The sequence below is a fragment of the Grus americana genome, chromosome 1 (assembly GCF_028858705.1).
Source record: "Grus americana isolate bGruAme1 chromosome 1, bGruAme1.mat, whole genome shotgun sequence".
Taxonomy (NCBI): domain Eukaryota; kingdom Metazoa; phylum Chordata; class Aves; order Gruiformes; family Gruidae; genus Grus; species Grus americana.
In genome coordinates this window covers 207,191,219-207,218,837 of record NC_072852.1, presented here as the reverse complement: position 1 = coordinate 207,218,837, position 27,619 = coordinate 207,191,219, and the positions used below count along the sequence as shown (strand labels likewise).

Genomic DNA, 27,619 nt, shown 5'->3' with positions numbered 1-27,619 from the left:
CAAATGGACCTCCCTGTTTGACACACTACCTCAAACTCTCATAAACCCTGTATCTTCTAAACATCTGAATACTCTGTGGCTGTAAAATGGTTACTGAAACATCATCCCTCTTTGTGCTCCAAGGAGTAAATTAGTCAATGTATCTCTTTCTGTTGTTTCCCGTTTTGTTACCATTATCAGTGTAATTCCAGAGCAGTTTAAATCATGCAGAACCCTGTTAACACAAGCAGGATGCTGAAGCAGGGTTGCCTGAGACTGCACAATGTGGCTGTGAAATTGCCTCCGTCGGTCGTTCCTTTAGTGTCTATTGGCTGCTGTTGAGCAGGCTTGATGTGAGATGGTTTTGAAGCTGGCTTAAACTTGAAAACGCAGGTTTGTCAAAGCAATTTTTTTTCTGTATGTTTTTACTTAATCTTCTGAAAGAAAAGTTTATAAATTGGCAAATGAGTTTATCTAGTGGTTTGGGGTTTTTCCCAGCCTGAAAAATTGAGCTTGTGTAGGCTTTTTTAAAAATGAAAACTCTGTTTGCTGGTTAGAAGTGAGATTGTTGTTTTAAAAAATAAGCTATAAGCTAATTGCTAGTGTTTTATTGCAGTGTTCAAATCCAAAGAAAATGCTTTGACATTATTAAAATGAAAAGATCGATAGACCTGTGCTGATTTTGTTCCAGCTGTAAAATTCTTTTAAATGTTGTTTTTGGTTTGGGGTTTTTTTTTGTAGTTAGGGGCAAGAAACTTTTCAGAAGTACCATTTATTAATGGAAAGTGAGATACTAATGAGATACTATTCCCACACACACTTCTTTTTAGCTTTCCAACCCCACCTATGTCTGGGCCAGCAGACGTTGTCCTCTTCGGAGACAAGCGGGCAGGGGGTGCTGTAGCAGCAGTAGTTCTGCATCTTCAATAAGCAGTCACACGGTTCCTGGTAGCCTTTTCGCACTAGAGCGCTCTTTTCCCAGCCTTTCCGAGGATGGAGTTCCTGACGGTAGTAACCCCTGGGAGAGGTCAGCATTGTAGAACTAGCACAGAGCAGTGCATGTCTCCCTTTCACGTCTTATCAGACTAATAGCCTTGTGGTGAGTTGGTGTTACCTCTGTTCTCTCTGCTAAGCGTAGTTTGATAGCAGTGCAGTTGTTTAAAAAAAGTCAAGTAGGAATAAAAACAAAATATAAACCTCCTTTGCTATATGAAAGTATTAAAGTGCCTTCCTTTCTTCCTAATTTGCTATTGATGTGGCATCTCTAAGTAGTTTATTGATGAAGTGCTCTATTTGCTTTTCACTGCCCTGTTTTGTTCTTGGCCTTATCCCCAGGGCCTGTGAAACCCTTTAGAAATTCCCACTGGTGCTTTGTAAATGAGAACAAAGCTAATCACCTCCTGGATCTCTCCTGCTGCTTGAAAGAAACTAGCAGTCTGCTCAGTGAGTCTTTTTGCTCAACAATACCACATTTTCAAAGTCAGTCAGAATTTTCTCTCTGTGAAGTGAGTTACCTCAGGGCTCTTACAAGTGATGGAGAATTAAATAAAGGCCCTGACATAACCAAAACCAATTAAGGACGATTCACAAAACTGTTTTATAACTGATGTAAAATAACCATAGTTCAGTCTGTTAACCTACTTTTGCTTGCCACTTCCCTTACCGTTATCTTACAAGTATCATCATTTGGGTTTTTTTATGAGGAATGCTGTGCCGTTTTGTGATTTGAACACAGGAAACAGTAAAAGAAAATTAACATCATGGATAAGTAGTAAAATTAACCATGTTCACCTTTAATGCCATGTGGCTGACACAGCCGAGGCAAATGATATCCCAAAAGAGAGAATGACAAGGAAGTTTCTTGAATCAAGGTGTAAAAGATTATTTCCAAGTAAAGGACAAGCAGTCATCCTCCAATATTTTCTCAAATTGTACATGGTTATAACTCTTGTTTATAGCACAAAAGAAGTGTAAAAAACATAGCCTGGCTTCTTAGGTGTTTAGAGGCTGTCAAAGCTGTGATGAATAAAGCACGAAGAGGATAATTTTCTGTACCATGTAAAACACGATTAAGTGCGGGGAAGTAAAACTTTGTCTCAGTGCTGCAGTGGGAAAGAGAGATAGTATTTGTGTCCACTGTATTTAATCTAAGTGTCTGTTGAGTAAGGGGCTTTCTAGCTCTGTGTGTATGTGTAGTCCATACATCTGGTATATGATAGATGAATGTGCCAGATGTTACAAATCCAGATGTTCACATCCCTGGAACTCCCCAGCTTTGCTGCTGCACAGCCAAAGACAGCCTGTCATGTCTCACATTGTGAGCACAGTGCTCCCCAAGGCTAGGGACAGTCACACATCCCAGGCATCCTGGCACAACCTGCTCGTAGAGGGGTTGTGGGGATGTTTGGTCGCCGTCTGTGACTCCTTGACTAAATGTACCTGGAGCATCGGATGCAAGAGCAGAGGAGGAATCATGCTGCTACAGTGGGCAAAGGGGGGGCCGTGAAGCAGGACCACGTGCTCAAAAGATTCTCTCTAAGAAAGCATGCTCCCCTGATGCAGTCTTTGTCATAACCTGCCCTTACATGGTGCAGCTCATCAGACATTCCCCTCCCTCCCCCTCTTCCCCATCACACAACCCAACACGCTTATTTGAAAGGCCGATAAATAACGAGGAAGCGAGAGCTCTAATCCCTTCTGAAAATGGTTGCCTTGTCCCCTTCACTCCAGCCTCAACATTAAAATCATATCCATCCTAAAACTAGGTCTCCTTGCTGGAGCTCTATGGATCTCCGATATTTTCCCCGCTACACTCATCCATTCCCGTGCCCTGTTAGCCAGCACATTAAATAATTCATGGCAATGGCAGCTTCACACACTGTGCCTTCCTCTCTAGTAGTCCACATCAGTGAGTCCAACAAATTTGCAGCATGACTCAGTCCCATAATTGTTCTGAAAACCACACAACCAGAGACACCCTTGTCTCTCCCTTTGATTCACTAAAATGGTTCTCAGATTTATTAAGTTTTCTTGTCTCCTTAATGTACAGCTTAAGGGCAGTGGGCAGCCGATAAAAGATTCTCAGCGCCTTAGGAAGGGCGGCTTGTCACTGACAAGATCCCACTGTGATGTATGATCATCAAATCACACTGGATGTGGCATGTGTTCCTTTTGTCAAGCTCCATCAGCTGATAAAGTATGAGGTCAGAAACAGCGAGAGCTTTGGCACATGCAGAGAGGCTGCTGAAGAACAATGTGCTGTGGCTGTGATTTGGAGCTAGAGCTGCTTGTGGTTGCAAGAACATCTGTTACAAGATGGTCATGGGGCACATGCACAGATTTGGTCCTGCTGATGCATGATGCCTGTGCCGTTGAAGCTGGAAACTGGTGAAAACCAAGAGAGGGACTTACAATGATACTTAAATTGTCACCATGTCTCCAAGATGACTGTACTTGGGGTTAACGGTCACCGTAGCTCACTCGTGATGTGGTTCTTTACCGGCTGTGATGGCACTCTGACAGTGCTTTTGCCTTGCACCCCCTCATGTCTTATAGAAGCACAAGCTAATGGTCAATGGGCCTCTCACACTTTTTTTGTCACTTGATTGGGGTTTTTTTTATGCAGTCATGCACATATTGGTGCAAGGTGTTACAGACGTGGAGCTCTGGACTCAACCTGGACCTAATCCTGCATCCTGTGCTTTCTTCCTGTTTACAGAGCACTTCTGATGGGCAGAATATTTATTCTGTTCCTATGTAGTGCTTTCTGGTCCTCACTCCCACCACCAGCTTGTGGCTGCTCCCAGCGCAGTGAGACATTAAATATCAGACAGGCTAATGAGTACGTCAGGATCCATCCCAATGCGTGCTCAGTGTGCACAGAACACTGCCTGGAGTCAAGCATTTCACCAGCTTTTAATTGCCTTATGCTTTTAATTTTTAATGGCCTCTGCAAATAGTGATTTATTGCAATGTACTGTAGCATGCATTTGCTCATAACTAAGCAATGATACCAGCGTAGTCCAAGGCTGACAAGGTAAGTACGTTAGTGCTGTAGCGCACTGTGAAGTCTGGAGGTGCAGGCACCCTGTTCTGGAGAACGCAGCTACCCCACCTGCTGCATTCCTTGAGCTGTAGGGGCAGGACTTCCATTACATGCTGCAAAACATATTGTAGTTTTAGAAGATCGATTTTTAGCATCACTTCAAATAAAGTAGTATAGTATCTTTCCTCCTGAAGGACTAAATACATCACAGCAACTGTCTGGCTGTCTACGGGTTTGGACTGCAACACTCAGTAGCTCCTTGCCATCTGTGTAATGGTCTTCAATCTGGCAAACATGAAGTAAGAATTACTCACAGAACTTAAATTTGAAAGTTCTGGTGCTTGTTAAACCACCAGTGCTGGACATAAATGTATTTACAGAATTTGTAGGGTGATCAGGCAGGAAGGAACAACATTGCAGCAAGAATTGGTTTTGGTATTGTCAGCCATTAGCAGGGTGATCTTCCGAGGTCTCAGCGCTTGCACTGAGCAGTCTCATTAAAATGGGGATAGGTGTTCATGGGCAAGGTAAGAGTCTCCGTACCTCTTGGATCTCAAATCTTTATTTTAGAGTCCTGATTTATACACCAATTTTCAAGCAAACAGTCATTTTAAATACAGGTAATTTTATGTCTACATTGTCTGAAATAGTGCTGTCTTTATATTATGTATGTGCACACAGACTTCTGAAAGTGAGATCTTAATCTACAGCTGGTGTATTTAATAGCTACAATTAGGGAAATTGTTAAGAATACTTGATTTTATCTCATTTATGCTTCTTTTCCTATTAAGGAAGATGTGCATTTGTGGTAGTGTTTTAATAAAACACAATAAAATGATGATGATGATAAGATCTGGAAATGATATTAAAAATGAGAAGGACACATCTAGAATATAGAATACAGTAGGAATTAATTCCTTTTGGTTTCCCTTTTATTTACCTTGACGGTTCAAATTTCCATGTGGAAAGCTCATACAGTTGCCTGACTTTATTTAGAAGCAATAGATGTTCCGCTTTAGCGATGAAAAGGCTGAGGAATTGCAGGCTTAACAGTGAGTGCAATAAAAATGAAGTATTTGAGAGGCATTTGATTGTCTGCTCTGTGTGAGTAACCTGTCTGCAGTGGGTGAGCTGTAGAAAACATTCAGGAAGCTACTGAAGACACGTTAAGCCCCTGGATACAATGAGGCAGGAAGCTTACTGCTATTTCCAATGGTACTATCATTTGGAGATGGCAGATCACGCGGTTGCCAGTAATGCCAAATAAGAGGCACAAGGAGCAAAATGAAGTGCTGAAGCCTTGATTAATCGCATTACTTAATTGTTGGCTTACCATCTGGGGTGGGGAGAGGGCTTCAATCTGCTGCCTTCAAGACAGCCGCATTGCCTGTTCGGATTTACCACTGGCTGAACTATCTGGTGGATGGAGCTTGCCCCAGTGATGGCTCTCAGAAGGCACCAGGTTGGGCTCCCTGCACCCCACGCAGCCTCTGGCACAGTGGCAGCAAGCTGTGCCCTCTCCAACAGCCAGAGCTCTCCTGCTGCACCTCCAGGTGCGCAAAGCATACTCGTCCTTTCCTGCCATAAAAATACCTACCTGGTGGGTCTCCCTTTGTAGCAGATGTGCTGATTTGAAATTGCCTCCAAAATAAAAATGTCCTCTTAGTACTGTATTGTGGCCAGAGGAGAATCAGGCTCAATATAGCATGGATGTGTCCAGACTGCTCCAGAAAGAACTGGTCCTGGTGTGAGCAGAAGCCAATTTGCTCCACTTGGCCTCATGGCCAGCATATCTTCCTGACCACTTTTTATTTGGAAACATGACCTTACCCAGGGAGTTGTTTCTTATTGCCTCCAAGGCCATTGCACACCTAGCATGGGGACACTGGTCAGTGTTTCTAGGAGCACCAGACAGCTGGAAAGGGGAGTGTGTGCTTCTCCCAGAAAGGTGGTACTGAGGGAAGTGCACAACTGCAGGAGTGTGCAGTGTCCTACAATGGTCTCGGACTCTAAAATTTTGGCATGAGCTGAAAGGACTGCTTACTGTTACCGTTCTCGTAAATGTGAACACCACTTCCCTCCTCTTGAAGCTAGTTTTAGATCATGGAAGTAGCAGCCAGCTTGTGCCTATCCTGCTTCTTGTTTTGTAATCAAATCTATGCTGTATTCATCAAATTAATGCATGAAAGAAATATTTAGGCTGCAATGCCATGTGTACCAAAAGTTAGGAAATAGCTGGTTTAAATTTTCCCATATACCCTGAACGGATCCTGCTCAGGCATCCCATCCCAGTGCTGGATGCATTGAAGGTTCAGGACAAAAAGCATATAAGGCCTGTGTAATTAAAAATCAGTTTAATGCCTACACCTAAGTGTGGCTGAATTCAGGTTTCAGAAGCAACTCCAAATATGCCATTTCTGGCCATATTCCAGCGTTTAGATGTCAACTGCTTCTACTCTGCATAGCAAGACTCTGATGTGGTGCTGATATATAAACTCCTGCAATTTGTGAAAGCCAAAACAAAGCGCTAATTATCTTACATGAGTGTAGTAAATTACCTTACTATCATCTACAGTGAGTGACCCCTGAGCCTTCAGTACTGTAACTCAGAGACTTTGATGGTCCTGATTCCCTCATTCCTCTGCGCATGTCCGTGTGGTTTGGGTCTGGGATGTTTGAAAAGGATCGCGCTCTCATGTGTTTGGCTCAAAGGACAAGGAGGAGTACAATCCGGTATCCTCTTTCCTGCCCTTGGAAGGCAAAGGCCTCATGTCCCTGCAATTTGTCTGAGAGATTGAGAGGGACATGCACTACTATTGGGGAGTTTGTGGGTGGAAAGTGATAGCCCTCATCTCTCAGCTGGGGAATTCCTGCCTCTGACGAGGAAGGGGAAGGATGAGAAGTAAGTTTTAGTGCCGGATCTGGTGGCACTACTGTGGAGGGAGAAGAAAGAAGCATAAAGTAACCTTTCTTTTTTCTTCCTGCCCGGGGATGGCACCCCTCCATCCATCATGGGGGCCCCAGAGTGGTGTGATGGGACGGTGATGTGAAGCACAGTCCTCCACCGTCTCCCAGCTGCAGCTGCTCTGGCAGCTCAGCAGTGTCTCCAGGCAATATCTGCTGCTCCTCTGCCAACAGGTTCAGCCCATCCTCAGCATGGTGATAGACGAGCTCGGGTGGTTCGTGAGCGGAGACAGGTTGGAGGCTGATGCTTTGGCTGGGACACATTTGCTTTGGCCAACTCTGCTACAAAAGCAACTGCAGAGAGCAGAGGTGCTTGTGGGGTTGGCAGTGCCTGAAGCCAGCAGGAATTCAGAATGAGCCCTGGCTTGAACCACCAGCATGTGCCTCACGGCTCCCTCGGATCCTTCAGTCGTGCTGGAGCATTGCCAACATGCTTTCCAGCCTAAGAAAACTGAGAAAAGTGAAAGAACAGAGGTTTAACGTTAAATGTCTCAACCAAAGCAGAGTGGAATTTCCCAGGGCAAAGACACTTCTTTACCCCGAGGGCATTCCCTGTGCTGAGTATTGAATGCCTGCTGCCAAAAAATGGAGGTGTGAGCCCTTCCCAGAGAAGGGTCACAAGAATCCTTTGTAAAGGCAAGGGTTAAGTAACGTTAATGTAGGATGGACCGGCGTCCCCAGTAAGAGATATTAGTTCACTTTTAAAAAGGAAAAGAAGGAAAGGAAATGTCCTTGTTCTGCTCAAACATTTCTTCATGGACAAGATTTAAAGCCTTTGGCTGTATGAATGTGTTGCTCAATAACCTGAATATCTGTTAGCTCAGTGCCCATTGTAGAAATGCTTGGATAATATTCTATAGAGCACATTCCTACTCTGATTAAATCTAACACAAAACCGAACACATTTCAAACTTATGCTATGGTGACAGTGAAGATGAACAAAGCTATTTTCTTCAGCGTCGGGCCTGTGAAGTTACAAGTAATGCAGCTGTGTTAGGTGATGGGCAGCTTAGGAGATCGGGATTGCGTTTGCTCAGAATGAGTATTTGCTTTTGCAAAGACTTTCCCTTTATTCTCTGAGGATGATATCAATTGCTACTAATCCAAATTAGCTGTTTCAGTGATAACATCTTTCAGAGAGCTGGGCTGGAGCAAGGAGAGGGGAAAGATATAATGAGCGAGGTTTTCACCTTTACTCTGCTCCTTCTGCAATGAATAAAATAATAAGAGCAGTGAAGAAGAATCCATAAAAGCCCCAAATGCAGCTGGAAGAGATGTTCCCTCATGCAGAAAACAGCCATCGGTCTGCCTTTTAAAGATGCTTTCAGAAACACTGGCCCTGGTATTTTGAGAAGATGATGCTGGAGACAGAAAGGCCCAGAGCAGGAGCGGAGCCGCAGCGCAGAGTGGCTGCCCTAGGAAAGCTCTGATGTCCAGAGGGCATTTGTGGTGCCACAACTTAGCCAATGTCCCCAAAGTTATCTAAACTATGCAGAATAGCTCAGGATCAGGAACATGCCAAGGTATCTTAAGACCATTTTAGTTCTATTCCTGGAGCTGCAAGTTTGTCAGTTCAGTAAAAATCTGATTTAATGTCATAACCTCTTTGAGAAAGAGGTCTCTCTTCCTTTAGAGACTCTCCATTCCCCCCCTTGGAAGCTAAGGCACTGAATTTACTTGAATCCTTAACTAAGCCTTCCCCCCAGAAAACACCCACTGACCTGAGAATCTCACCAAGAGTGTTTCTGGCTCAGATTTGCTTTTTCCTAAAAGATTATAGAGAAAATTCCCTGTTTGAGAACTTAAGAGCTCTGATGCTAGGTTCAAGGCAGATTTAACAGCAGCAGCCAAACTGGTGACCACCCCTGGCTGCCCACCCCATACTACCCAAGAGAACTGCTCCTGGGAGAAGCCATGGGAACTCCTGGCCAATTAACCCACAACCCGGCGTAGCAGGGTAAATTGAAACCACCAGCCAGGATCTTTGCCTTCTGTTTCCCCGAGAGGAATTTTGAGCTGGCTTTTTTGTCCATGCTGGGGATTATTCACTGGTATTTTAAATTGTGAACTCTATATCACCGTTTTATACTGCGGAATAGCATGTTCTTCACCCATCTGATAAGAATCGTCCAGCATCTTTGTGTATAAATCTGTTAGGTCATGCCTGCTTTTTCCAGCCATTGTTTTAGGAGTCCACTTTCCGGTATTTAAAAAGGGGAAATATCTTCTTTAATATCGTCTTCCAGCTTTGAAGCTGCGCTGAACAACAAAGGCAGACAAACATTTGATTCTCCCCTAATCCTTTAAATATCCTTACAAGCACTTGGTGTTCACACACTGTTAAGCCCGTCTCCTATAGCAGCTGTACGTCTTCTTCTAACTCTGCCTTTAAAGCCTGCAGCTTCAACTGGGGCAGAACAGGAGCCTGCGGTACTTCATCCCACGGTGGCTGTATTTCTGGGTGGTATGGAGAGGGATGTTTTTCCATAATAAAGCGATCATCTGGATTGAATTGCAGATATCTAATCCTCACACAAGCTACTCCTATTTAGTTTTGTGAAGCGAACAAAGACATCAACTTAGACATGCTCCGGGCTGGATTCCGGTATCTCTGGGACCTTCTGATCATTCCAGCGATTAGCCAGCCTGCATTGATAACTTTAACACAAAAGGGCAAGCACAGAAAAAACCTTCTTTTTCTTCAGGAAAGAGGCTCAAATGGAAGATTTCCTTAACTTCACCCCCCAGGAAAAAAACTGAAGGGGCAGGCAGGACAGTTGGGACAAACCTAACTCTCCCAGGCCTCCTGCCATGTTTCTGTGGTATGGGAGCGGAGAGTGATTTGAGTAGTTGCATTACAGGATGGGGGGGTTGTGTGATGTCCATGTGGATTGGTGAGTATTCATTGACTCAAGCCCTGCAAAACTGTCTTTACCCATTCTTTTCCTTTTCTTCCTCAACATGAAAACTTTCCGCTTGTTTTCCACAGTTTTTCTGTCTTTCACAAAGACATTTAGTCCAGTCCTCTGGCTGAAGGCAGGTAAACTGTACCAGTATCATTTCCGACAGGTTCCTAACCAGGTCCTGATGTCCTTCAGACCCCAAACCCTCCTCAGGCAGTTCATCCTCGTATTTTCCTTCCTATTAAAAACTTCCACCTGGCATCTATCCTCAACTCGTTATTTCTTGGCCTCTACAAATCAATATGGAAATACATAATCTTTTCCCCTGGAAGCAGTGATTTATCTACTCAAAGACTCCTCGTCCTATCCTCACTCAAAACTACTCTTCTTTAGGCTAAAAAACCTCAGTTCTTTTCTATATATTTTCTAGATTTCTGATCATTTGCATTGCTTATTTCTGCCTGGAGTACATCACGTTACCAAAGTGCCCTATTCTGCAAGCTACCAAGGAGCTAAAATCTGAGCGCCACACATCACCATTTTGATTGGCATGGGAGCCAGATTTTGGGTTCCTTTTTGAAAATCTTGCCTTTTATCAAAGGTTGTAAAAGCCTGGTGTAAGCATTCTCTGATGAAAGCTTAGATATAGTTTAATATAAAGTAGCATTTCTGGAGCTAATCTGCCATCCAAATGCACAGCTACTCTGTGTTGCAGTGTTGGTGGCCATTGGGAGATTTTCCTTTATTGCACGCTCTCGCTTGCTGAAAGCTAAAACCAATCTAATAGCAGGAGGCTTTGGAGGCACAGCAAAGTGTATAAAAAGGACACTATTTCTTTTTTTTTTTTTTTTAAAGAAAAATGAGAAAGGAAACCAGAATAGACCACTACTGAGGCTTAAAAACTGATGTAACAAAAGAATATTTCTGGGGTTTTGTGCTGTTTTGTGCGCTTTAGTCACTTGCAGAAAGACTACGTTTAATGTCGAGAAAGTAATGAAATATTCTCCGGGATTTTTTTTCTTTCTTTTCTTTTTTTTAATGATTTGCTTCTTTAAAAGGCACTATCTTGTCAGCATTTTAAAGCTTCTCTTTGCAACCCTGTAAAACACTCCAGACATTTTCTTCAAGAAGGTTTTAAAGTCCCAGTATAAACAGATGATCTGTTGGTGTTTGTATGTAAGAAGCTAGCAGATTATATTGTAAAACAGACTAGACTAAGTCTTTGGGGTGGAGGGAAAGTTAATGAGTAAGATTAGCATGTGATGGCTTTCCTATAGTAAGATCCACACCATTAATCAAGATCATTGTGGCACATTATAATAAAAAGATGCAATGTAAATACGGGGAAAGTCCTTTGATTAGTGGATTTGTTTCTTAAATGAAGGGAAAGGTTGGCTTTGAGGGAGAGTTATGCATGAAATCCCGATTTTAGCTGTATTAAAGCGGTTAACTTGCTGCTGACATGTGAACGGGGATACCACGTAGCCCTGCAGCTTTGATCAGCTTTTTGGGTACACACATGGAGTTTCTCCCTCTGCTGTAGACATCCTGGGAGCCTGGTTATCCAACAACCCAAGGCTGACGTGTTCACACCAAGGAAACCACAGGAGACAGTACAACAGGTTTCTTTACACCAGTTTTATTTTGGTGTAGAGTTCAGTTACTCATAGAGTTACTATGAATAAACATTTTGCCAGCTAGAAGTCCTGTTGGAGGACAAGTAACATGGGAAAAAAGCAGGGTCCTTAAGAGGAGAAGGAACTCAAAAAAAGGAATAACCCATCATTGGCAAAGTTGTTGTGCAGATTCACAAAGGGATATTTTGGCCAACATATATATTCTTAGACGTACTTCAGTATTTACCTTAAAGACACCGGTAAGTTTAATGAATCATATAATATGCCACGTGTATTCTGATACCTCTCTCTACACTTTTGGAAAATTTATAAAATTCCTTCTAAAATAAATTTGAAGAGACACAGCCAACTTGCTGAGTCCCCAGATATTCCTTTCCTAGAGAAAGTTACATGTCTTTCGTTGATGGAAATTACATCATACATGAATTACACTCATATATTGCCCTGACTGACATGTATGATCAGTTTATGGAACTAACCCTATGGGCTACTGCTATAAGAAGGAGCTTTCCAAATCAAATCCTCAAATAATAACATGATAATTTCTAATAAAGATTTCTCAGTCAGCTGGTACCCGGGAGCTAGTGCTCTTCAGGCACTAATTTATTTTTTTAAAATTTTGTAGGCCTCTAGAGTTGAATTTCCCTGTTGTACTTAGAGACCAGGTCAGCACAAAAAGCAATTTGAATACATTCCCTGTTTTTATTTTCACCATATCACTCTGACATAATGGTGTCAAGGGCAAACTCTGCCCTTGTGATGTTCGTTGACCTTCACAATGACCAGGAACCTTTCCTTTCACTTCAAATCGATATTGAGGGATAGATTTTGCCATCAGATCCCTTAACTTGAACACCAGCTGCATGGATGCACCTACACTCAGCATTTCACCCAAACGCTTAACAGCACCACAGCATTTTCCCGATGTTCCTGGGCATGAAGGATCAAACAGAGCGACTGTGTCCTGCAGAACAAGGCAGACCAGTCAGCCAGAGTGAAAACATCCCAGGCAGCCCTCCAAAAAATGTAGATAGAGCATCTTTGTTGTCTGTAGCCATGCACAGGAATGCACGACACGTCTGGGGAGAGCGAGCCGCACACCGTGCACACACCAGCGCAGCCAGTGGGGCTTTAACCGTGCTGCTCCGGAGATGCCGACTGCTTCTGCTGTTGCATGTCCTGAGGACGGCTGAGAAGCTCGTCTAACCTTGATACCCCGGCAGCAGCAACACAAACAGCAACACATGCTGACCGGGAGCTGCAGTCGCTTGCTGGGTGCTTGCTCTTCAGCACAGAAGAGACTGAATTGTTACAGAAAAAACAATCGTTTAAACTTCAACTCTTTTACAGGAGTTCCTTATAATGAAAATGCAAGATTGGCAAATGCTAGTTTTGGGGGTGGGTTTCTTTTTCAAAAAAAACCAAACCAACAACCAACCCTAGATTTTAAAGTCCTAAACAGGCTGCTGTTATCAGCTTGCCTGCCCTGTTCTGTACCATATGGATTAGGTTTTTGTCCTGCGAGTCCTCCAGTAAGACAGTAATTTCTGGTTGAGCTAGTTTGCAATGATTTTGTGAGCTAGAAGGAAAAAAAGAAATAAATTTTATATTTTATTTAGACAGTTACTTGAGATATGAGTTGGAATCCTACTAAAGGGTCAAAGCAGTCTACATGACCCAGAATGCCTAATTTAAAACTTAGGGTGATGTAAGCTTTTACCATGGTCTAAGCTTTCACTGCGCAGGACCCTCTCCATGTCCCCCCTGGTTCCTGTGGCTGTGGGACCGCCGTGCTGCCGTGGGAGGGAGCAGCGCTCTCGGTTGTGCTGCCCGTCCGAGCTGGTAGCGCTTCCCACCAAGTGATTGGGATGCAGTGGGAAAGGTCAGCCCTTGCCCGCGTCTGGAGCAGTTCCTGCTGTGCTGCGTCTGGCCAGGCAGGGAAGATGCTCACTGCCACTCGTGCCTCCCACCCCTCCGAGTGGCCTTGCTGGCTACATCTCCCTGGGCACAGGAGACATTTTCTGGTGCTGAGGCCACATGGCGCAGGATGAATCGCGTCCATATTATTATACCCTCTTATCCCTCTTATCCTGCATCCAAAGTGGGAATGACGCTTGGTTGTGAACAGTTGCTCTGTTTGATCCTTCGTGCCCAGGAACATCGGGAAAATGCTGTGGTGCTGTTAAGTGTTTGGGTGAAATGCTGAGTGTAGGTGCATCCATGCAGCTTGGGTTCAAGTTAAGGGATCTGATAGCAAAATCTATCCCTCAATATCGATTTGAAGTGAAAGGAAAGGTTCCTGGTCATTGTGAAGGTCAACGAACATCACGTAAGGGCAGAGTTTGGTCATTGCACCCAAGCACTACCAGGGACCCTTACAGCCTGGTGGCACAGCCAGCTACGCTCCAGGGCCTGGCAGGGGTCCCTGGCTGGTTTTCAGCTCACTGCTAGAGATGTAGCTTCTTCAGCTGGGCAGCAGCCCTGCCTGAGGCTCCCCCATCCCACCAGCCCTGTCTTCTGCCTTTACAGCCAGGACAGACAAAGAGGCACCTTTAGGGCAGGAGTTTCTTCACCTATTTTTGACGTACTTTCGGATAAGTGGGACTGTGCCCTGTTTTCCACCCTCGAGTGTGAGGGGAACACTGTGTGCCACCTGTGCTGGAGATGCTGAAGTGAGGAGAGAGACATGCATCTCCTGGGCACCTCATCGCTTCAGCTTCTCCAGCTGGGATGGGGAACACGGGCACAGCCGGGGTGGTGGGGCACAGGGCACGTGCCAGCATCCCTCCCCTGTCCCTCCCTGTGCAGCCCCTGGATGCCAGGGAAGGACACGGGAGCCATTTGCGGGTGGGAATTAGGTGTAATGGAGGGGCTGAGCAGCGCTGGCAAAAAAACAGGAGGCCAGCAGCCGGCAGAGCTGGGGTCATGGTGGGCAGCCATGGAAGGTGCCTCCCCGCTTACCCCGTGGGGGAAAGTGAGTGGGAGGGGACTAAAAGTGTGGATGGGCTTCATGGCGTTCCCTGAGCGTCACCAACCACAGTGAGGCAGTTAAGGTGTGGGGAACCTTTTTCCACTTGCTACATCTGAAAACAGCACAGCCTTCGAGTATGGGCAGCGCTGCGCTGACATTTGTCCATTCAAAGTGTCCCCTCTGCCACCGCTTGCTGCTCAGTTCATGGGGTGGGAAGAGCCACCCACTTGGAGATGGAGCCCAGCTAACAAGGAATGCCTCTTGAGGAGTGGGAAATCACTTCCTTGGGGCTGGCCTTCTAAAAATAGCCTGACAGGGATGAATATTTGTGTGAAACAATCCACAACCCAACGTGATCTGGTGCACGCTGGAATTTCTTTAGGATAAAATGAGGTATGTGAAGCAGGCATGGAGAAAAGGAGAAGAAACCCATTGCTTGATTTCTGGCATCTCATTAGGGGTCTCTGCTAGTGGGGAGAGAGGGGCAGATATCTCCAGGGCATGATCCAGGGCAGGGCATGGGCTTGGGGACCCAGCCAGCCTTCTCAGGGTACCCAGCTCTTGGGGTACCCAGCTCTTGGGGTACCTAGCTCATGGGGTACCTAGCTCTTGGCATACTCAGCTCTTGGGGTACCTAGCTCTTGGGATACCCAGCTCTTGGGATACTCAGCTCTTGGGATACCTAGCTCTTGGGGTACCTAGCTCTTGGGATACCTAGCTCTTGGGATACCGAGCTCTTGGGATACCTAGCTCTTGGGGTACCTAGCTCTTGGCTTTAACTTCAGCAGAATCCCAGAGCAAATTGCTGTGTTGCAAGACTACACCAACCCATTCACCAGGGGCTAAAATACCATGTGTTATTTGTTAACCCTTGCTGGTGATGAAACCATGGCTTCTGTCAGTAGGAAAAAATCCCAGCTCTCTTGCAGGCAGACTGAGTTCCCAGAAGCTGCCAGATGCACATTTTTCTCACCACCTCCTAAAATGTCACTGTAATTTTAATTTACTTAGACGAATGAGCAGTTGACTAAACAGACATTCATTATAAAATTCATATTAAGAAAAGAGACACTTGGGATAATTTTGATTGATTTACTTGGCAGAGTTTTGATAGCTACTGAAAAACATACTATTCATGTTTAGGTGAAAAATAAATGGAGTCAAATAAGTGTCACTGCATAGTACTAGGAGGTATATACAGCCACATGTAAAAATGCATAAACACAAACATTTCTGTACAGCAACTTTTCCTTTCAGTCTGTATAGAGAAACACTGGTTTATAATATGGGGAAAATATAAAGCAGACATACATGCAACAAGGACATGACAGTTACATAGGTCCCACCTGCCTCCCGAGAGTTACAATAATAATAACAATAATAATAACAATAATAATAATAATAATAATAAAAGCCTTTTTCAGGGAAAAAATTTGAAACCTGGAATGTTTTCACGTTGAGGTTTCCAGAGAGTTTCAGATCTCAAACATATCTGAAGATTATGTAAAGGCTTGATTCAAAGCCCTGTGAAGGCAATGGAAAGAGTCCATTGGTTTCATTGAGCTTGGGGTCAGGCCCAGCTATTTAACCACGATCCCATTCTGCCCTCCCCCAAAATTCAAAGTTGAAGTCTGCAGATAAAAATAAACAATCGTATCATACAAAACTTTGTATATAGAATACAAAAGGTAACCGCTGACTTTTTGTATAAAATACAACTTTTTGATAGTATATTTATTTCACATATGTATAAATATAACCCAAATAATATGATTTTTATTATTCCTACCAAAATATTATTACTTTTTGTTGTTTTTTTTTTTACAAAAGTTTACAAAACAAATAATTCTTTATATTTACAACCCAATACTGCGAAGAGTGCCTGGTCAATGATGAAAAATAGACTATAAGGGTAGTGCATTTAGCCATTGCAAAGAAAGAAAAAACACTAGCTCCATTCAGATACAAGTGTTCTCAAGAAATGATTCTGGATTCAAGTTTTGGTTGCAAGAGTCTTTCACAAGCTCACATTTCAAATGCATCAGGCATATCTTTACAGCACTGCAAACGGCCTCTTCCTTTGTTGAATTAACTTAAGACAGGATGAAATTTTGATCCCGGGGATGGCACTCACAGCCCAGTGTCTTCTCCACTCCAGACTGAGGCCAACGGGACAAAACTCAGCATTGAATCCACCACTGATGATATCCTCAAGTCTTGGGACCAGCTCCTCAGCTAAATAGTTTTTTTACATCATTTGAGGATCTGGAAACAATCTGGTCTTAATACTGAAACCAGGGGTGGCTTTTTCAGTGGCGTGTGAGGGTAGTTGAAGTTACCAGATTTCAGTGCCCGTTGCTCATGATGACGCTAACTCAGCCTCAGCCTTACCGGCATCGCAGTCGTCTGTTCCTACCAGAGCTTCGGCAGTCACTGCTGACCCGCTGATGGACGGGGCGTATGCCTGTCTGTGAGACAGATGAGCCGATCTTCCCTCCACTTTAAACTCACGTAGCTACTATTTCAGTCTAATTTTGCACAATTTATAGGGGACTCATTTGTCAGATCGTGTCTCTATCTCTCCAAACTTAGGTGGGGCGCCAGTGACCTGGGCTGAAAAGCTCTTTAAAGACTTGGAAAAATTTGTACTGGCATATCAAAGGGACTGCACGCACCCCAGCCAAAGCTGGGGAGAAGAGGGAGCTTTCTGGGCAGCTGAGCCACCACGTTACACAACGCAGGGCTGTGCAACAATCACTAGCTGGGGCAGCAGAAGGGACTCTTCAGCAGGCTTTCTTGTCCCTCTTATGCAAAACATATCTGGGAATGAAGAGCATCATGGACCAGCCCGCCTCAACTGGCATATCCAGCTAAGTGCCCACATTACACCTTTCCTGGAGGTGCCGGTGCTTGTTTGTGTGACAATGCTTCTTGAAACATCATGAAAAATTGGGCCCACACGAAATGACAGGGTGAAATAACTGGAAAAGCCTTATTAAAACCTCTCTTGCGAAATAGGTCAGATAAGTGCAGAGGCTATTGTCAAGTAGTCTATTCATCCCACTGCCGCTAACAAGGACGAATAAAGCACTTGCACGGGGCAGAGCAATGCCTCTTGGCACTGAGGCACGTGAACGTAGGCATTGTATTCCTTTGCCACATCTAGTTTTAGCTAATTCAGAGGAGGCTGTGAAACACATCGCACCACATCATTTTAAAGAACAGCATTTTCATTTGAATTGCAAGATCTGTTCTTATCTATGAATCCTCCTGTCTGACTCACTGCAGAGCTGCTTTGTAGTGAGATAGCACCTCCTTCTGATGCCCTTACTGACCAGGAGAAAATTTAAAATGGTCAAGACTATTCCCTGGCACTGAGGCCAAGCGCTGTGGAACAACCTGTACCCTTACCGCTCTGCTCTGTTAGCCTCCAAGGCAAGGTGGCTGCAAACTGTCTATGGGAATGGTCTTGCCCCAGGTTAACTCCCTAGTGATGCACAGAAATTGCTCAGGACAATGTCAGCTGGGCCATCCCCAAACCCAGAATGGATGATTGAGTTCAGTGCCCAGGAATATTCCCCCAAAACTGTTTCATTTACAAGCACAAATGTGGCTGAATGGAGCCTCCTACTGAGTAACCCAGGTGGTTATAACTGATCTGCATGCTAGCTTCAGGGGCAGAGCCTCTTGTACTCTCCCTGACAGAGGTGGTGGGGACCTGGGCCATCATTGGACCTCTTTCAACTCCCCCTATACAGTAAAGGGAAAGCAGGCTGGAGCCAAAATGCTGTGCAATCAAAATGGTAGCCTCTCCCCAGACAGAGATGCTGGCATTTCTGCTGGGGTAAACCTATTTGAGAGAAGAGGACCGGGCTGAAATACCTGACACTCGCTGTGGGTTGAGATGAAGATGAGGATAGTGGCTTAGCTGAGCCACTCCATGTACTTGCCCCACTGTGAGCTGGACTAGGAAAGTAGTCAGTGAGGGTCAAACCGTGAGCACCCTTCTCACTAAGTTGTCCATTAAGTCACTGGAGTCCCTGGGGTAGGGCAAGGTGGCAAAGTGAGGATCCTGAGCTTTGGTGTAGTTCATCTCATGTGTCCCTCAATGACCAAAATGATTGTGCTGCTGGCAGGACGGTAGTGTCCTCTGAGACTGACTGCAAGCACTGATAAAAAGGAAAAAGCGAACGCTAGAGCACACTGAGTAATGCACTGGATGATCTGTTTCCTTCTTCCCTTGGCCAAGACCACTTACCCTTTTGTGTGGTACAAAACATAGTGGGTTTAAACCAAAACCACCGGGAGAGCAAATGTGAGTTTGTACTGTGTAGAATTAAACAGTTTTTGTAACGCAATGGCATTTACACAGGGCCTGATGCTGCCAGGGCTGAGTAGTCCCGAGGAAGTTAAGGGCTGACAACACGGTGACTGAAGAGCTCTGGACCGCTTGGGCTCTTACTTGCACTCAGAGAAATGATGTTTCACAACCCATCCCACTGTCTGGTGCTTGCATGTGTGGGAAGCTAAACATGTTTTTCCACGCAGCCCCCATGAGAAGAACTGATGGGTTTGCAATGCGCTGGGCACTGGTGTGGGGAACAGACCCTTCACGCGTTCTCACTCCTTTGTAGCAGGCACAAATATCTCGTTTCATCGGGAGAGACTTCAGTTTTGTTCCTAGAGCAACTCTTCAAACAGGGCAGTCGCCCTACATGGTATTTTAAAGGACAGCCCAGTTACTGGAGTGTAAATTAATAAAGCAGGTTGTTGGCATCTAAAAAGAAAAATAATGTCCTTACTGTCTCTTCATCTGGTTCACCCTTGGTACTGTCACTCACGAGTGGTTCCCCAAAATTTCATCGAGGTTGATGTCTTTCATCCAGTCATCATTACCAGGTTCTGTTTTCAGTAAAGAATCTATAAAGTCTGAATCACTGTTGAGCGCAGGTCCTATACTGTCACTTTGCTGGTTCAGAAAGTCAAACGCTAGGTCATTACCATGGTCACCTCCTTGGTAAGCCCGAGAGTTTTGGTTGGTAGATGTGAAACTGGTTGATGGCAGAGATGACGGAGGTGTCATACTTGTTCCTGGCTGATTCAAGGTCGGCACAGTCTGTCCTCTCAGCTGGTTAGGTCTTACGCTGAGACCTCGTAGTGAGCCAGCAGATTGTCCGTTTAGAGTCTGGTGCATTTGGTTTAGAGGAGGCCTCATTTGAACTCCTGCTGTTAACTGATTAGGAGGTGCCAATGCACGCTGAGGAAAATGCTGGTTGCCTACGTTGCGTTGCAAAGACTGGTTAGGATATGGAGTGCCGGTGGGGAAACGGACCCCTGTGGGTTTCAGTGCATCCTGCTGCTTCACTGCAGCTTCTTGTGGGGCCCAGTTCTGGGCAGTGGCAGTAGCCGTGATCATCACGTTGGCCGGTCTTTGCGTGGGGATACCTGTGGCTCCATGGTTCAAGCTTGGCCTTACTTGCTGCGAGTTGACCACCGATCCCGTCCCAAAAGCCGCTACGTTGTTTCCCTGCGTCATGGTTTGCTGTCGAGACATCATGGAGTTATTCTGACTGGGCAGGACTTGGTTTTGGTTTCTGTGTGGCTGCATTTGGTTCATTCCTGAAGTCACGTTGTATGCACTTGGTTGGTTGCAAGGAAGGTTCCCGTAGCAGCCCATACTCCGAGCGGCAGGAACAGAAGGCATTCGGGTCCCAGCGGGGGTGGACATGAGGCTGGAGCTCTGGGGCATGATGCTATGAGTTGAAATTGGGTTGGATAAGGGTATGTTGTTGGAGCTCATACTCACAGCTGGTGAACCACCTGGAAAGGAGAAAACCAAAGTGTTAAAACAAACATGAGTGCATCAATGCATGATGTCATTTAAATACCAACAGGTTAAAAATCCAGTTTTCTAGGAGCAGAATTTCTTGAAGAAGATACTTTGCTCTTAAGAGGACTTGCATGAACTTGCTCAAGGCCTTAAATATACCTGTCATCCAAAGGGTGGTTTGGTCTATATGAAGCCATTGGTTGTCTTTCCATCCGTTTGGAGGACATCAGATAAGCCAAAACCAGTGCTTACTGTCACTTCCAGTACAAGCCCTACAAGAAGTGTAGCTAGGAGAAGTCAGGCTGAAGGCAAATGAAAGGAGATGTTTTTTCACACAATATGTGGGTCAGCTGAGGAAATCTTTGCCACATGGCACAGTACAAGCTAAATTCTCGTACCACTTTGGGTGGCTCCCAAAGTGTGAGAAAAACTACTGAATGGGCTTGCTACCAAGGTACCACCACATTTTGGAAATTCTCTGAGCCTCTCCCAGAGGAGGAATGGAGGAACATACAGCCCTGGAGCTTCGCTATTTCATAGGTAGCAACTAGTAGTGATTGTTGGACAACCGCCTTGGTTTGATCCTTCATACATACAACAAAACGAGACTGAATGTGTCTAACTTTGACTTTGTCATCAAATCTTATTATATATAATTTGTGTGATTAATTTTATCAGTTGGTCCATCATCAATTCCTTCTTACCACACAAGTGCTTCAAGACTGTGACCATGCCTGCAGTCTTCTCCAAACACGTCAGTCTCAGTGTGTGGCATGTTTTCTGGTCCTTCAGTCCTTCTAAACTATTTTCACAACGTGACAGTTTTTGACATTTGATTTCAAGGCTGTACATCACAGCTAGTCACAGTAATAGCTCTTGCACATCTCTAACATTGATGTAGAGTAAGCTCTTCTTTTCTTGTTCAGCATCATCTCAGACTGTGTTTGTCTTTTTGGTTGCAATCACACAGCCTGATATCTGGAGACATATCAGCCATTTCCTTATGTGCTGTGTTAATTTTGTATCACTCCGGTTTCTTAGCCAAAACAGGCAGTACAAAGTCAAATGCCTTAAAGGATATCATTACCTGAACAACTATTCCCTTTATCAACCAAGGTTGTGGTTTCATTGAAAAAAATACCATGCTAGTTTGAAAAGATTCTTTTACATCAGCCCATGCCGCCTGATATTAATTATATTCCCTTCCTAAATTCTTTATTATTCAGGTTGTATCAGCTCCCAGTATTTTTACTAGGCTCTGCATTAGGTCACTAATTAGGGCTGCAATTACCTACTTACTCTTTTAATTTTTGTCATGGCACTAGCAGTCTTCCTTGGAGTTTCAAGACTAAATAAAAAGTGACATTAAGAATTTGGAGAACCTCTCAGCCAGCTCTTTTAAAACTCTTGAAGACAAATCATGCACATACATATTTAAAAAGTCTATGTTTAGAAACAGCTGTTTAATATACTGTTCCTGTTGAATTTTCACCATAATGATGTTCAGTTCCTTCAGACTGGAACTGAAGAAAAAATTATCATATATTTCTGCCTTCTCTGCATTATTTTTATAGTATGCTTTTTCCATTTAGTAATGGATGCAAAGGATTCCTTTTTTCCTTAAGTACTTGAAAAAAAAATCTCTTCCTAAATCATTATTAACACTGACTGTGACTCCACAACCAATGGAGTCAATATAAACACAGATACCTAAATGAAGAAGCTCACCTCATCCTGGAAGGCAAGCTTTTCCACAAACTGGCTCTAAGCAGGAGACACTTGACAACAGAGAATCTAATTGTCCTAACAATTACATTGTCCTAACTTAAGCACCAAAATTCAGTCCCTGAGCTGGGCAGTCCCTGGGACAGGAGATGCTATGAGGAGTCCACTTGGTTTTATCCCCACAGGGACAATCAGATTCTCCTCCATGTCCTCCCAGGGAGTCCCCTAACTGAATTTGGCTCTGGAAACAGAGAGGAAAAAATCAGTGCTCAGCAGGCAACCTCACGATTAGTCCCGTCTTTGGCTTTGCCAGTGGGTTGTGCATCGCTCGCTGCTTTTTGGAAATACTGTAACATCTTTTTGCAGGAGTGTTAGAGATGAGGGTCCTGATTCTTTGCTCCCTTATGCCGGTACCAAAGAGGAGGAACGGCACAGAAATCAGTGGCATGTCAAAAGACCCGGAACAGCCATCTGGGGAGAGCTGGTTGTCTTCCTCCAGCTGAACTACAAGTTTGTGGAGTCACTTCACTTGCCACTGGGATGAAGCCCCTCCTGGGGTGACCCTGCCAGCCGCTGAGCCACCCCCAGTGCTACCATCACACTCCTCCTGCAAATGCCACGCTCTTTAAAGAGTGCAAGTGGTCGGGATGTGGGTTGTACTTGTTGTGCAAAAGACGAAGCTTCCTCTTTCTTTTGTATTGCTATTTTTATCCTTTTATTTTTAACGCAAATATTTTCCATTCTGATTTCTTCCAGATGGGAAGAAATGTCTTCCCAGGCAGCGCTGTGTACAGCAGCTGGGCACCCCAGGCTACAGCGATTCGGAGAAACGCCTTCACTGCCCGATTCACCTGCTCTTGTCTTGGGAGTTTCTTGCCGTGACATGGCGCTATGAGGAAAAGCAAAGAGGAATAAAATGCTTAACCGAGTGTCTCCAAGCCCTTATGCTATTTTATTTAACTTTCTGTCCCTTCTTCCCTGACCTGAGCAAAGACATTCCCGGAAAAAAGGAACAGATTCCCTGCCGTTACTCCCTTATGCAAGAGTTTCCTAATCGCTCCATCTGGTAGCTTTGCTGCGAGCTCCCAGCACAGCCCCTTCTCCCAGGCTAGCCCGGAAAACTGCTCTCCTCCCTGGGCTCACTCAGCGGGGACTTCAGATTTGAATGGACAAGTGCTGCCAATCCCACATGTTTCAAATCCAGGAGATGGGGCTCCAAATACCACGAGACTGGCAAAGAGTCCATCAGATTAAGAACAAGAAGAGCCACATAACAATGGCGATCTACTTATTTTGGAGCCTTTCACAGATGTGGCTGCAGTCGTTTCCATTTTCTCTCTCAGGCTAGAAATGGATTGTTTTTAAGTAAAAGCCAAGAATCTCAGTTAATCATCTGGTTCCAGGAATGAGCCTTTAAACAACACACCAAATCACAGGATTCCCCAGCAAACTGCCGGGGTAGCCAAAGCATTTCTTTTACGAGCGCAGGAGGTACCAAGCCAGCAAGCGGGGCTCTCTCTGCCCTGCGGCATTGCCCTCACCGTGGGTTATTATGCTGGCATCAGTGATGCTTGTGCAAATTTACTGATGATGGTAAACACTCAGGCCCGTTGGAAAGCAGCGGTTTCCAGATTGCAGCAAGCTTATTGCTGCTAGAACTTGTAAACAAAGCAAAGGAGTGCATGAACATTGCCTGAGCAGCCCAGCCCAGCACCTCCGCCGTAGCCAGGCTGCGGGTGCTATGGCCAGCAGGTTGGGCAGAGGGGTAGCATGTGAGTGAGTTGCACTTGGGAACTCATTACAATTATTATAGAAGCTGAAAAAGTTTTGCTACAAAGGACAGGTAAGAAGGAAAGACTCAGATCCCTGGCTGAATCTACACAGCCAACAGTTACGGAAAAACAAACAAACCAAAGCAACTTTCTTTTTCCTCAGTGTGTTGTATACAAAGTTATCCTAGAAGGCAAAGGATCCTTTCTATACTTCAGTGCACAGATGCTTTGCAATATAAAGAACACCCTTTGATCCCATCTGCTGCATTTCTCTCCACCTCCTCTCTCTCCCCAGCATCTTTCCCTTCCTCTGCCTTTGCTCTCAAAGCAGCCTCCAGCTAACCAGCAGGTGAACAGCATGAAGAGCCAAAACAGTGAGTCCTGTGCTCCCAAAACTAGAGTCTCCAAGGAGGAGAGAGCACAAAAGGTGAAACAAAGGACTAGTGCTGAAATGTTGGGCATTTTCTGCCCTGGGCGGTTCTGGCAGGAAGCTGGGGCTTTTACTCTACTCTTTGACCGATCTGTTGAGATCCTGCTTGCAGAGCAGCACTGAAGCCATGACTGTGGCATATTAAACAGAACAAAAATTCCGATGGTAGCTCTGGTTGCCCATGATGGTATCATGCGAGGTATTTAAAAATCAGTATGAGGGTCCTCACGGTGTACATGAGCTGCTGTTCAAAGGGAGGGATGGTTCTCATCTTAGTCTCTGAAGCAAGTTGTACCATGTACATGAGAGAAGCATCTGGATGGAGTGAAGTTGCATAGTCAAGAGGACACCTCTGTATTACATATTTGGGTGCGCATCTCTAATGGGAGGGGTACCAGATCCTCCTTCCCCATGTCTGAGAGATGCAGCGTGAGCCTGGATGAACCACCAGCTGCTTCTCCAGACCATACATCAGCACTTCTCAGTGGTGGGGGACAGGAAGATAAATAGCAGAGGAGAGCAGCAGCCACCACCCACTGCCTCTGCAGCGATGTAAGTGGATACCCAGAAAATCAGGCCCCAGTCATCAGTGCATGCATGGCTTTTCTGGATGGTCTTCCAGCTGGAAGGAAGGAAACAGTTTCATTTAGCCCGTGGGTACTTACCGGGATATTGGTTTGCTTGTTGCATGTTGACCACGTTCCTTCTTTGGTCTTTATAATCTGGTGGTGGTCGTGTCAAGTGTCTGTTCAGCTGATCTTGTGGAGCTATTTTCTCCTAGAGGATTAGAGTAGAAATGTAATGATTTTCTTTTCTTTATTTTTTCCTGGCTCTGTGTTTTGCCCACCTCTTTCTTTTCACAGCATGTACAAAGCTGAAGTGTTCCTTTCACCCTGTCTGGTCCACAGCAAAGGCAGCTGTGAACCTGTGCCATCACCCACTGCAGTCCATATGGAAACCTTTCTGCTGGTTGTATTATATCTGAGTCTAGTCTAACTTTCCTTAAAACTACTGAGACTTTCTCAGCCTCTGAGAACATTGGCCACGTCTGCACACAGTACGAAGTGTCTTCTGATGTCTGCACCATCTTGCTCACCATGCTTATCAGACAGAGGGGCCTGATGGTTCCTCATGGCTCTGTCCCCGTCTGCGCAGCTCAGTTTGCTTTCAGAGAAAGCACAGAAACAGAGCAAACACCCAGGTCTAACCCAAGCACACAGCTGGGATGCGGCTGGAGAGCAACGAGTGTCCAGACCTGCGAGGTCAACACCTGCCCCTTGGCCGCATCAGTGGTCATCAGCCCATTCCACCCGTGCAGCCCTCTCAGCGTGCACAGCCGGAAAGAGGATGTCAGCTTGTCATCCCCACCCACAGCCATGCCTATCCCTCACTCTCTCCTTCCTCCTGCACTGGAGGAGCTCCCACAAGAATCAGCAAACCCCTTGCTTTGTCCTTCCCCATGTCTCTCCTCACCAGGGATGCCAGCAGGAAACATGGCCAGGGTTTAGCAAGGACGGTGCTGGGCTGGTTGGTTTGCATGCCACTCACCATTGCCCTGTGCTTCCCTGTACATGTACATGGTGCTGTCTTTCCCCTTACATGGACAATACAAGAACTGGGGGAAGGACAGTGGGGAAAGATCACATAAAAAGCTGATTTGTAGGGAGATTTTATTATTTTGGGCCTGCAAGGACACATCTCTGGTGAAGGGAAGATAGAAATCCAAGTTCTTTAACTGAAATCTCACTGCTCTGTGTTCATAAAGACCTGGAAAGTGCAGGCACTGGAGTCAATGCCAAATCTCTCATGAGCATCAGTGTGATCTGGTGCCTCCAGAGTGCTACTGCCCACCCATGAGCAACGACTCCTTGGGATACAACACTTCACGGCAGGAAAAATGTGGGGTTGACCACCTCAGTCACTGATAAGTCATTGCCGGTGCACAGATGCCTCCCGGAGTCGTGCTTACTGGGCAGCTGCTGGGCAGGCTTCACCCCTTCTCTGCAACACGCCTGGCTTTCGTGCTCGGCTGCCAGAACAGCAAACTGTCTCGTCGGTGTGAAAGAGTCAGTCCCTGGCTGGTGATGGAAGTCCATCAGAGTAATTGGGGGATCTTCTGCCTGAAAAGAGCACGCAAACGGACCTTCTTGTGAAAAATCTGTTTTTTCTTCTGCCAGGAGCACTTTAAAACACTGGGAGAAGAGCCTTTCTTGTGGTATTTAGGCATTTTCTTAATGCACTCTGGGAGTGAGGAGTCTGGTTGAGATTTATAAGGCTCATTTTAACATACCGCTCGACCTGAACCCTTGTGAAGAAGGAAGACAATTTATCTCCCAGGAAATCCCTGCAATCATGTAAAAACTGTAGGCAGGCCTTGTGTGTATTTCTGTGTACACAATACAAAAGCAAAAGCAAGCTGATAAAAACCCTGCATTCTCTAGAGTGACTTTAATTTCTGTTTTATTTATTTTTAAGAAGAGCTAGTTAAGCAATTAACTTTTTGTTCTGCTAAAAATTCTGACAGAAAACTGCAGCATGTAGAGCTGACTTGAAACTTCGGTTTTCTTCTGCATAAATTAAAAAGTCAACAAATATTTCCCTTATAGGACAAATGAAATCCTTAATTTCAAACTCACGCTTTCTAATTGCATTTTTGGAATGGAAAAAAGTTTGTAAACAAAAATATATTCTCTATTAAAAAAAGAATTATTTTTGTTTTGAAAACATTCCCATAAAAACATGAATGTTTTTCCACTTCTGTGTCGTTCTTTAATTACTGAATGGCATTCACTAAATGTGTCAGTATTTCTGAGTCAACATCTTTATAGAGGAAAGAAAGTTTTGGATTCAGACTGTCAGGCCAGCATGAACGGGTCTGCCCTGTAGGCTGAGAGATGCAGGTTTTGAGGTAAATAAGCCACAGGCTTGGGGTCTGCTGTCATTGCAGCCTGGGGGAAGCAAAGCAGGTGGTGGTGTCACCTCCATCCTTCCCCAGCATCCTCCCTGCAGCCCTTCCCTAGTTGCTGCAGAGCACCTGTGTTGCTTTCTGCCTGCCTCAAGGACATGCCAAGCTCAGCTCCTCTTCTAGGACTTCTCCATGCTTTGGCAAGCAGGACTACTGAGGAATGGTAAGTACGAGGGTGCAAAGGGTATGTGTTACTGCTCTTGGCAGCTGGGAATCCCCCCTGTTGCACTGGACGTGGGTGATGGGCCATGAAGCACCTTCAGCTGACTCAGTTCATGCAATATCAATGGTAATGCTAGTTCAGTGGAACTAAACTAGTGGGTTCTAGCACTTATCACTGCCAACAAGACCACAAATATCCCCCATGCCTCATAAAATGACCAGAAACTCCCAAATGG

At 45.0% G+C, this 27,619-nt stretch overlaps 1 protein-coding gene across 1 annotated transcript in view; it reads right to left on the bottom strand.

Moving 5' to 3' along the window:
- Positions 1-15,590: 15,590 nt before the first annotated feature.
- Positions 15,591-27,619, bottom strand: part of MAML2 (mastermind like transcriptional coactivator 2) — a 217,591-nt gene continuing 205,562 nt past the window's right edge. The window contains exons 4-5 of the mRNA XM_054801609.1: positions 24,922-25,033; positions 15,591-20,319 (exon numbers count right to left, since the gene is read on the bottom strand). Of these exons, the coding sequence (XP_054657584.1) occupies positions 19,337-20,319; positions 24,922-25,033 (1,095 nt within the window). The 3' untranslated portion in view covers positions 15,591-19,336. The remainder of the gene's footprint in view (positions 20,320-24,921; positions 25,034-27,619) is intronic.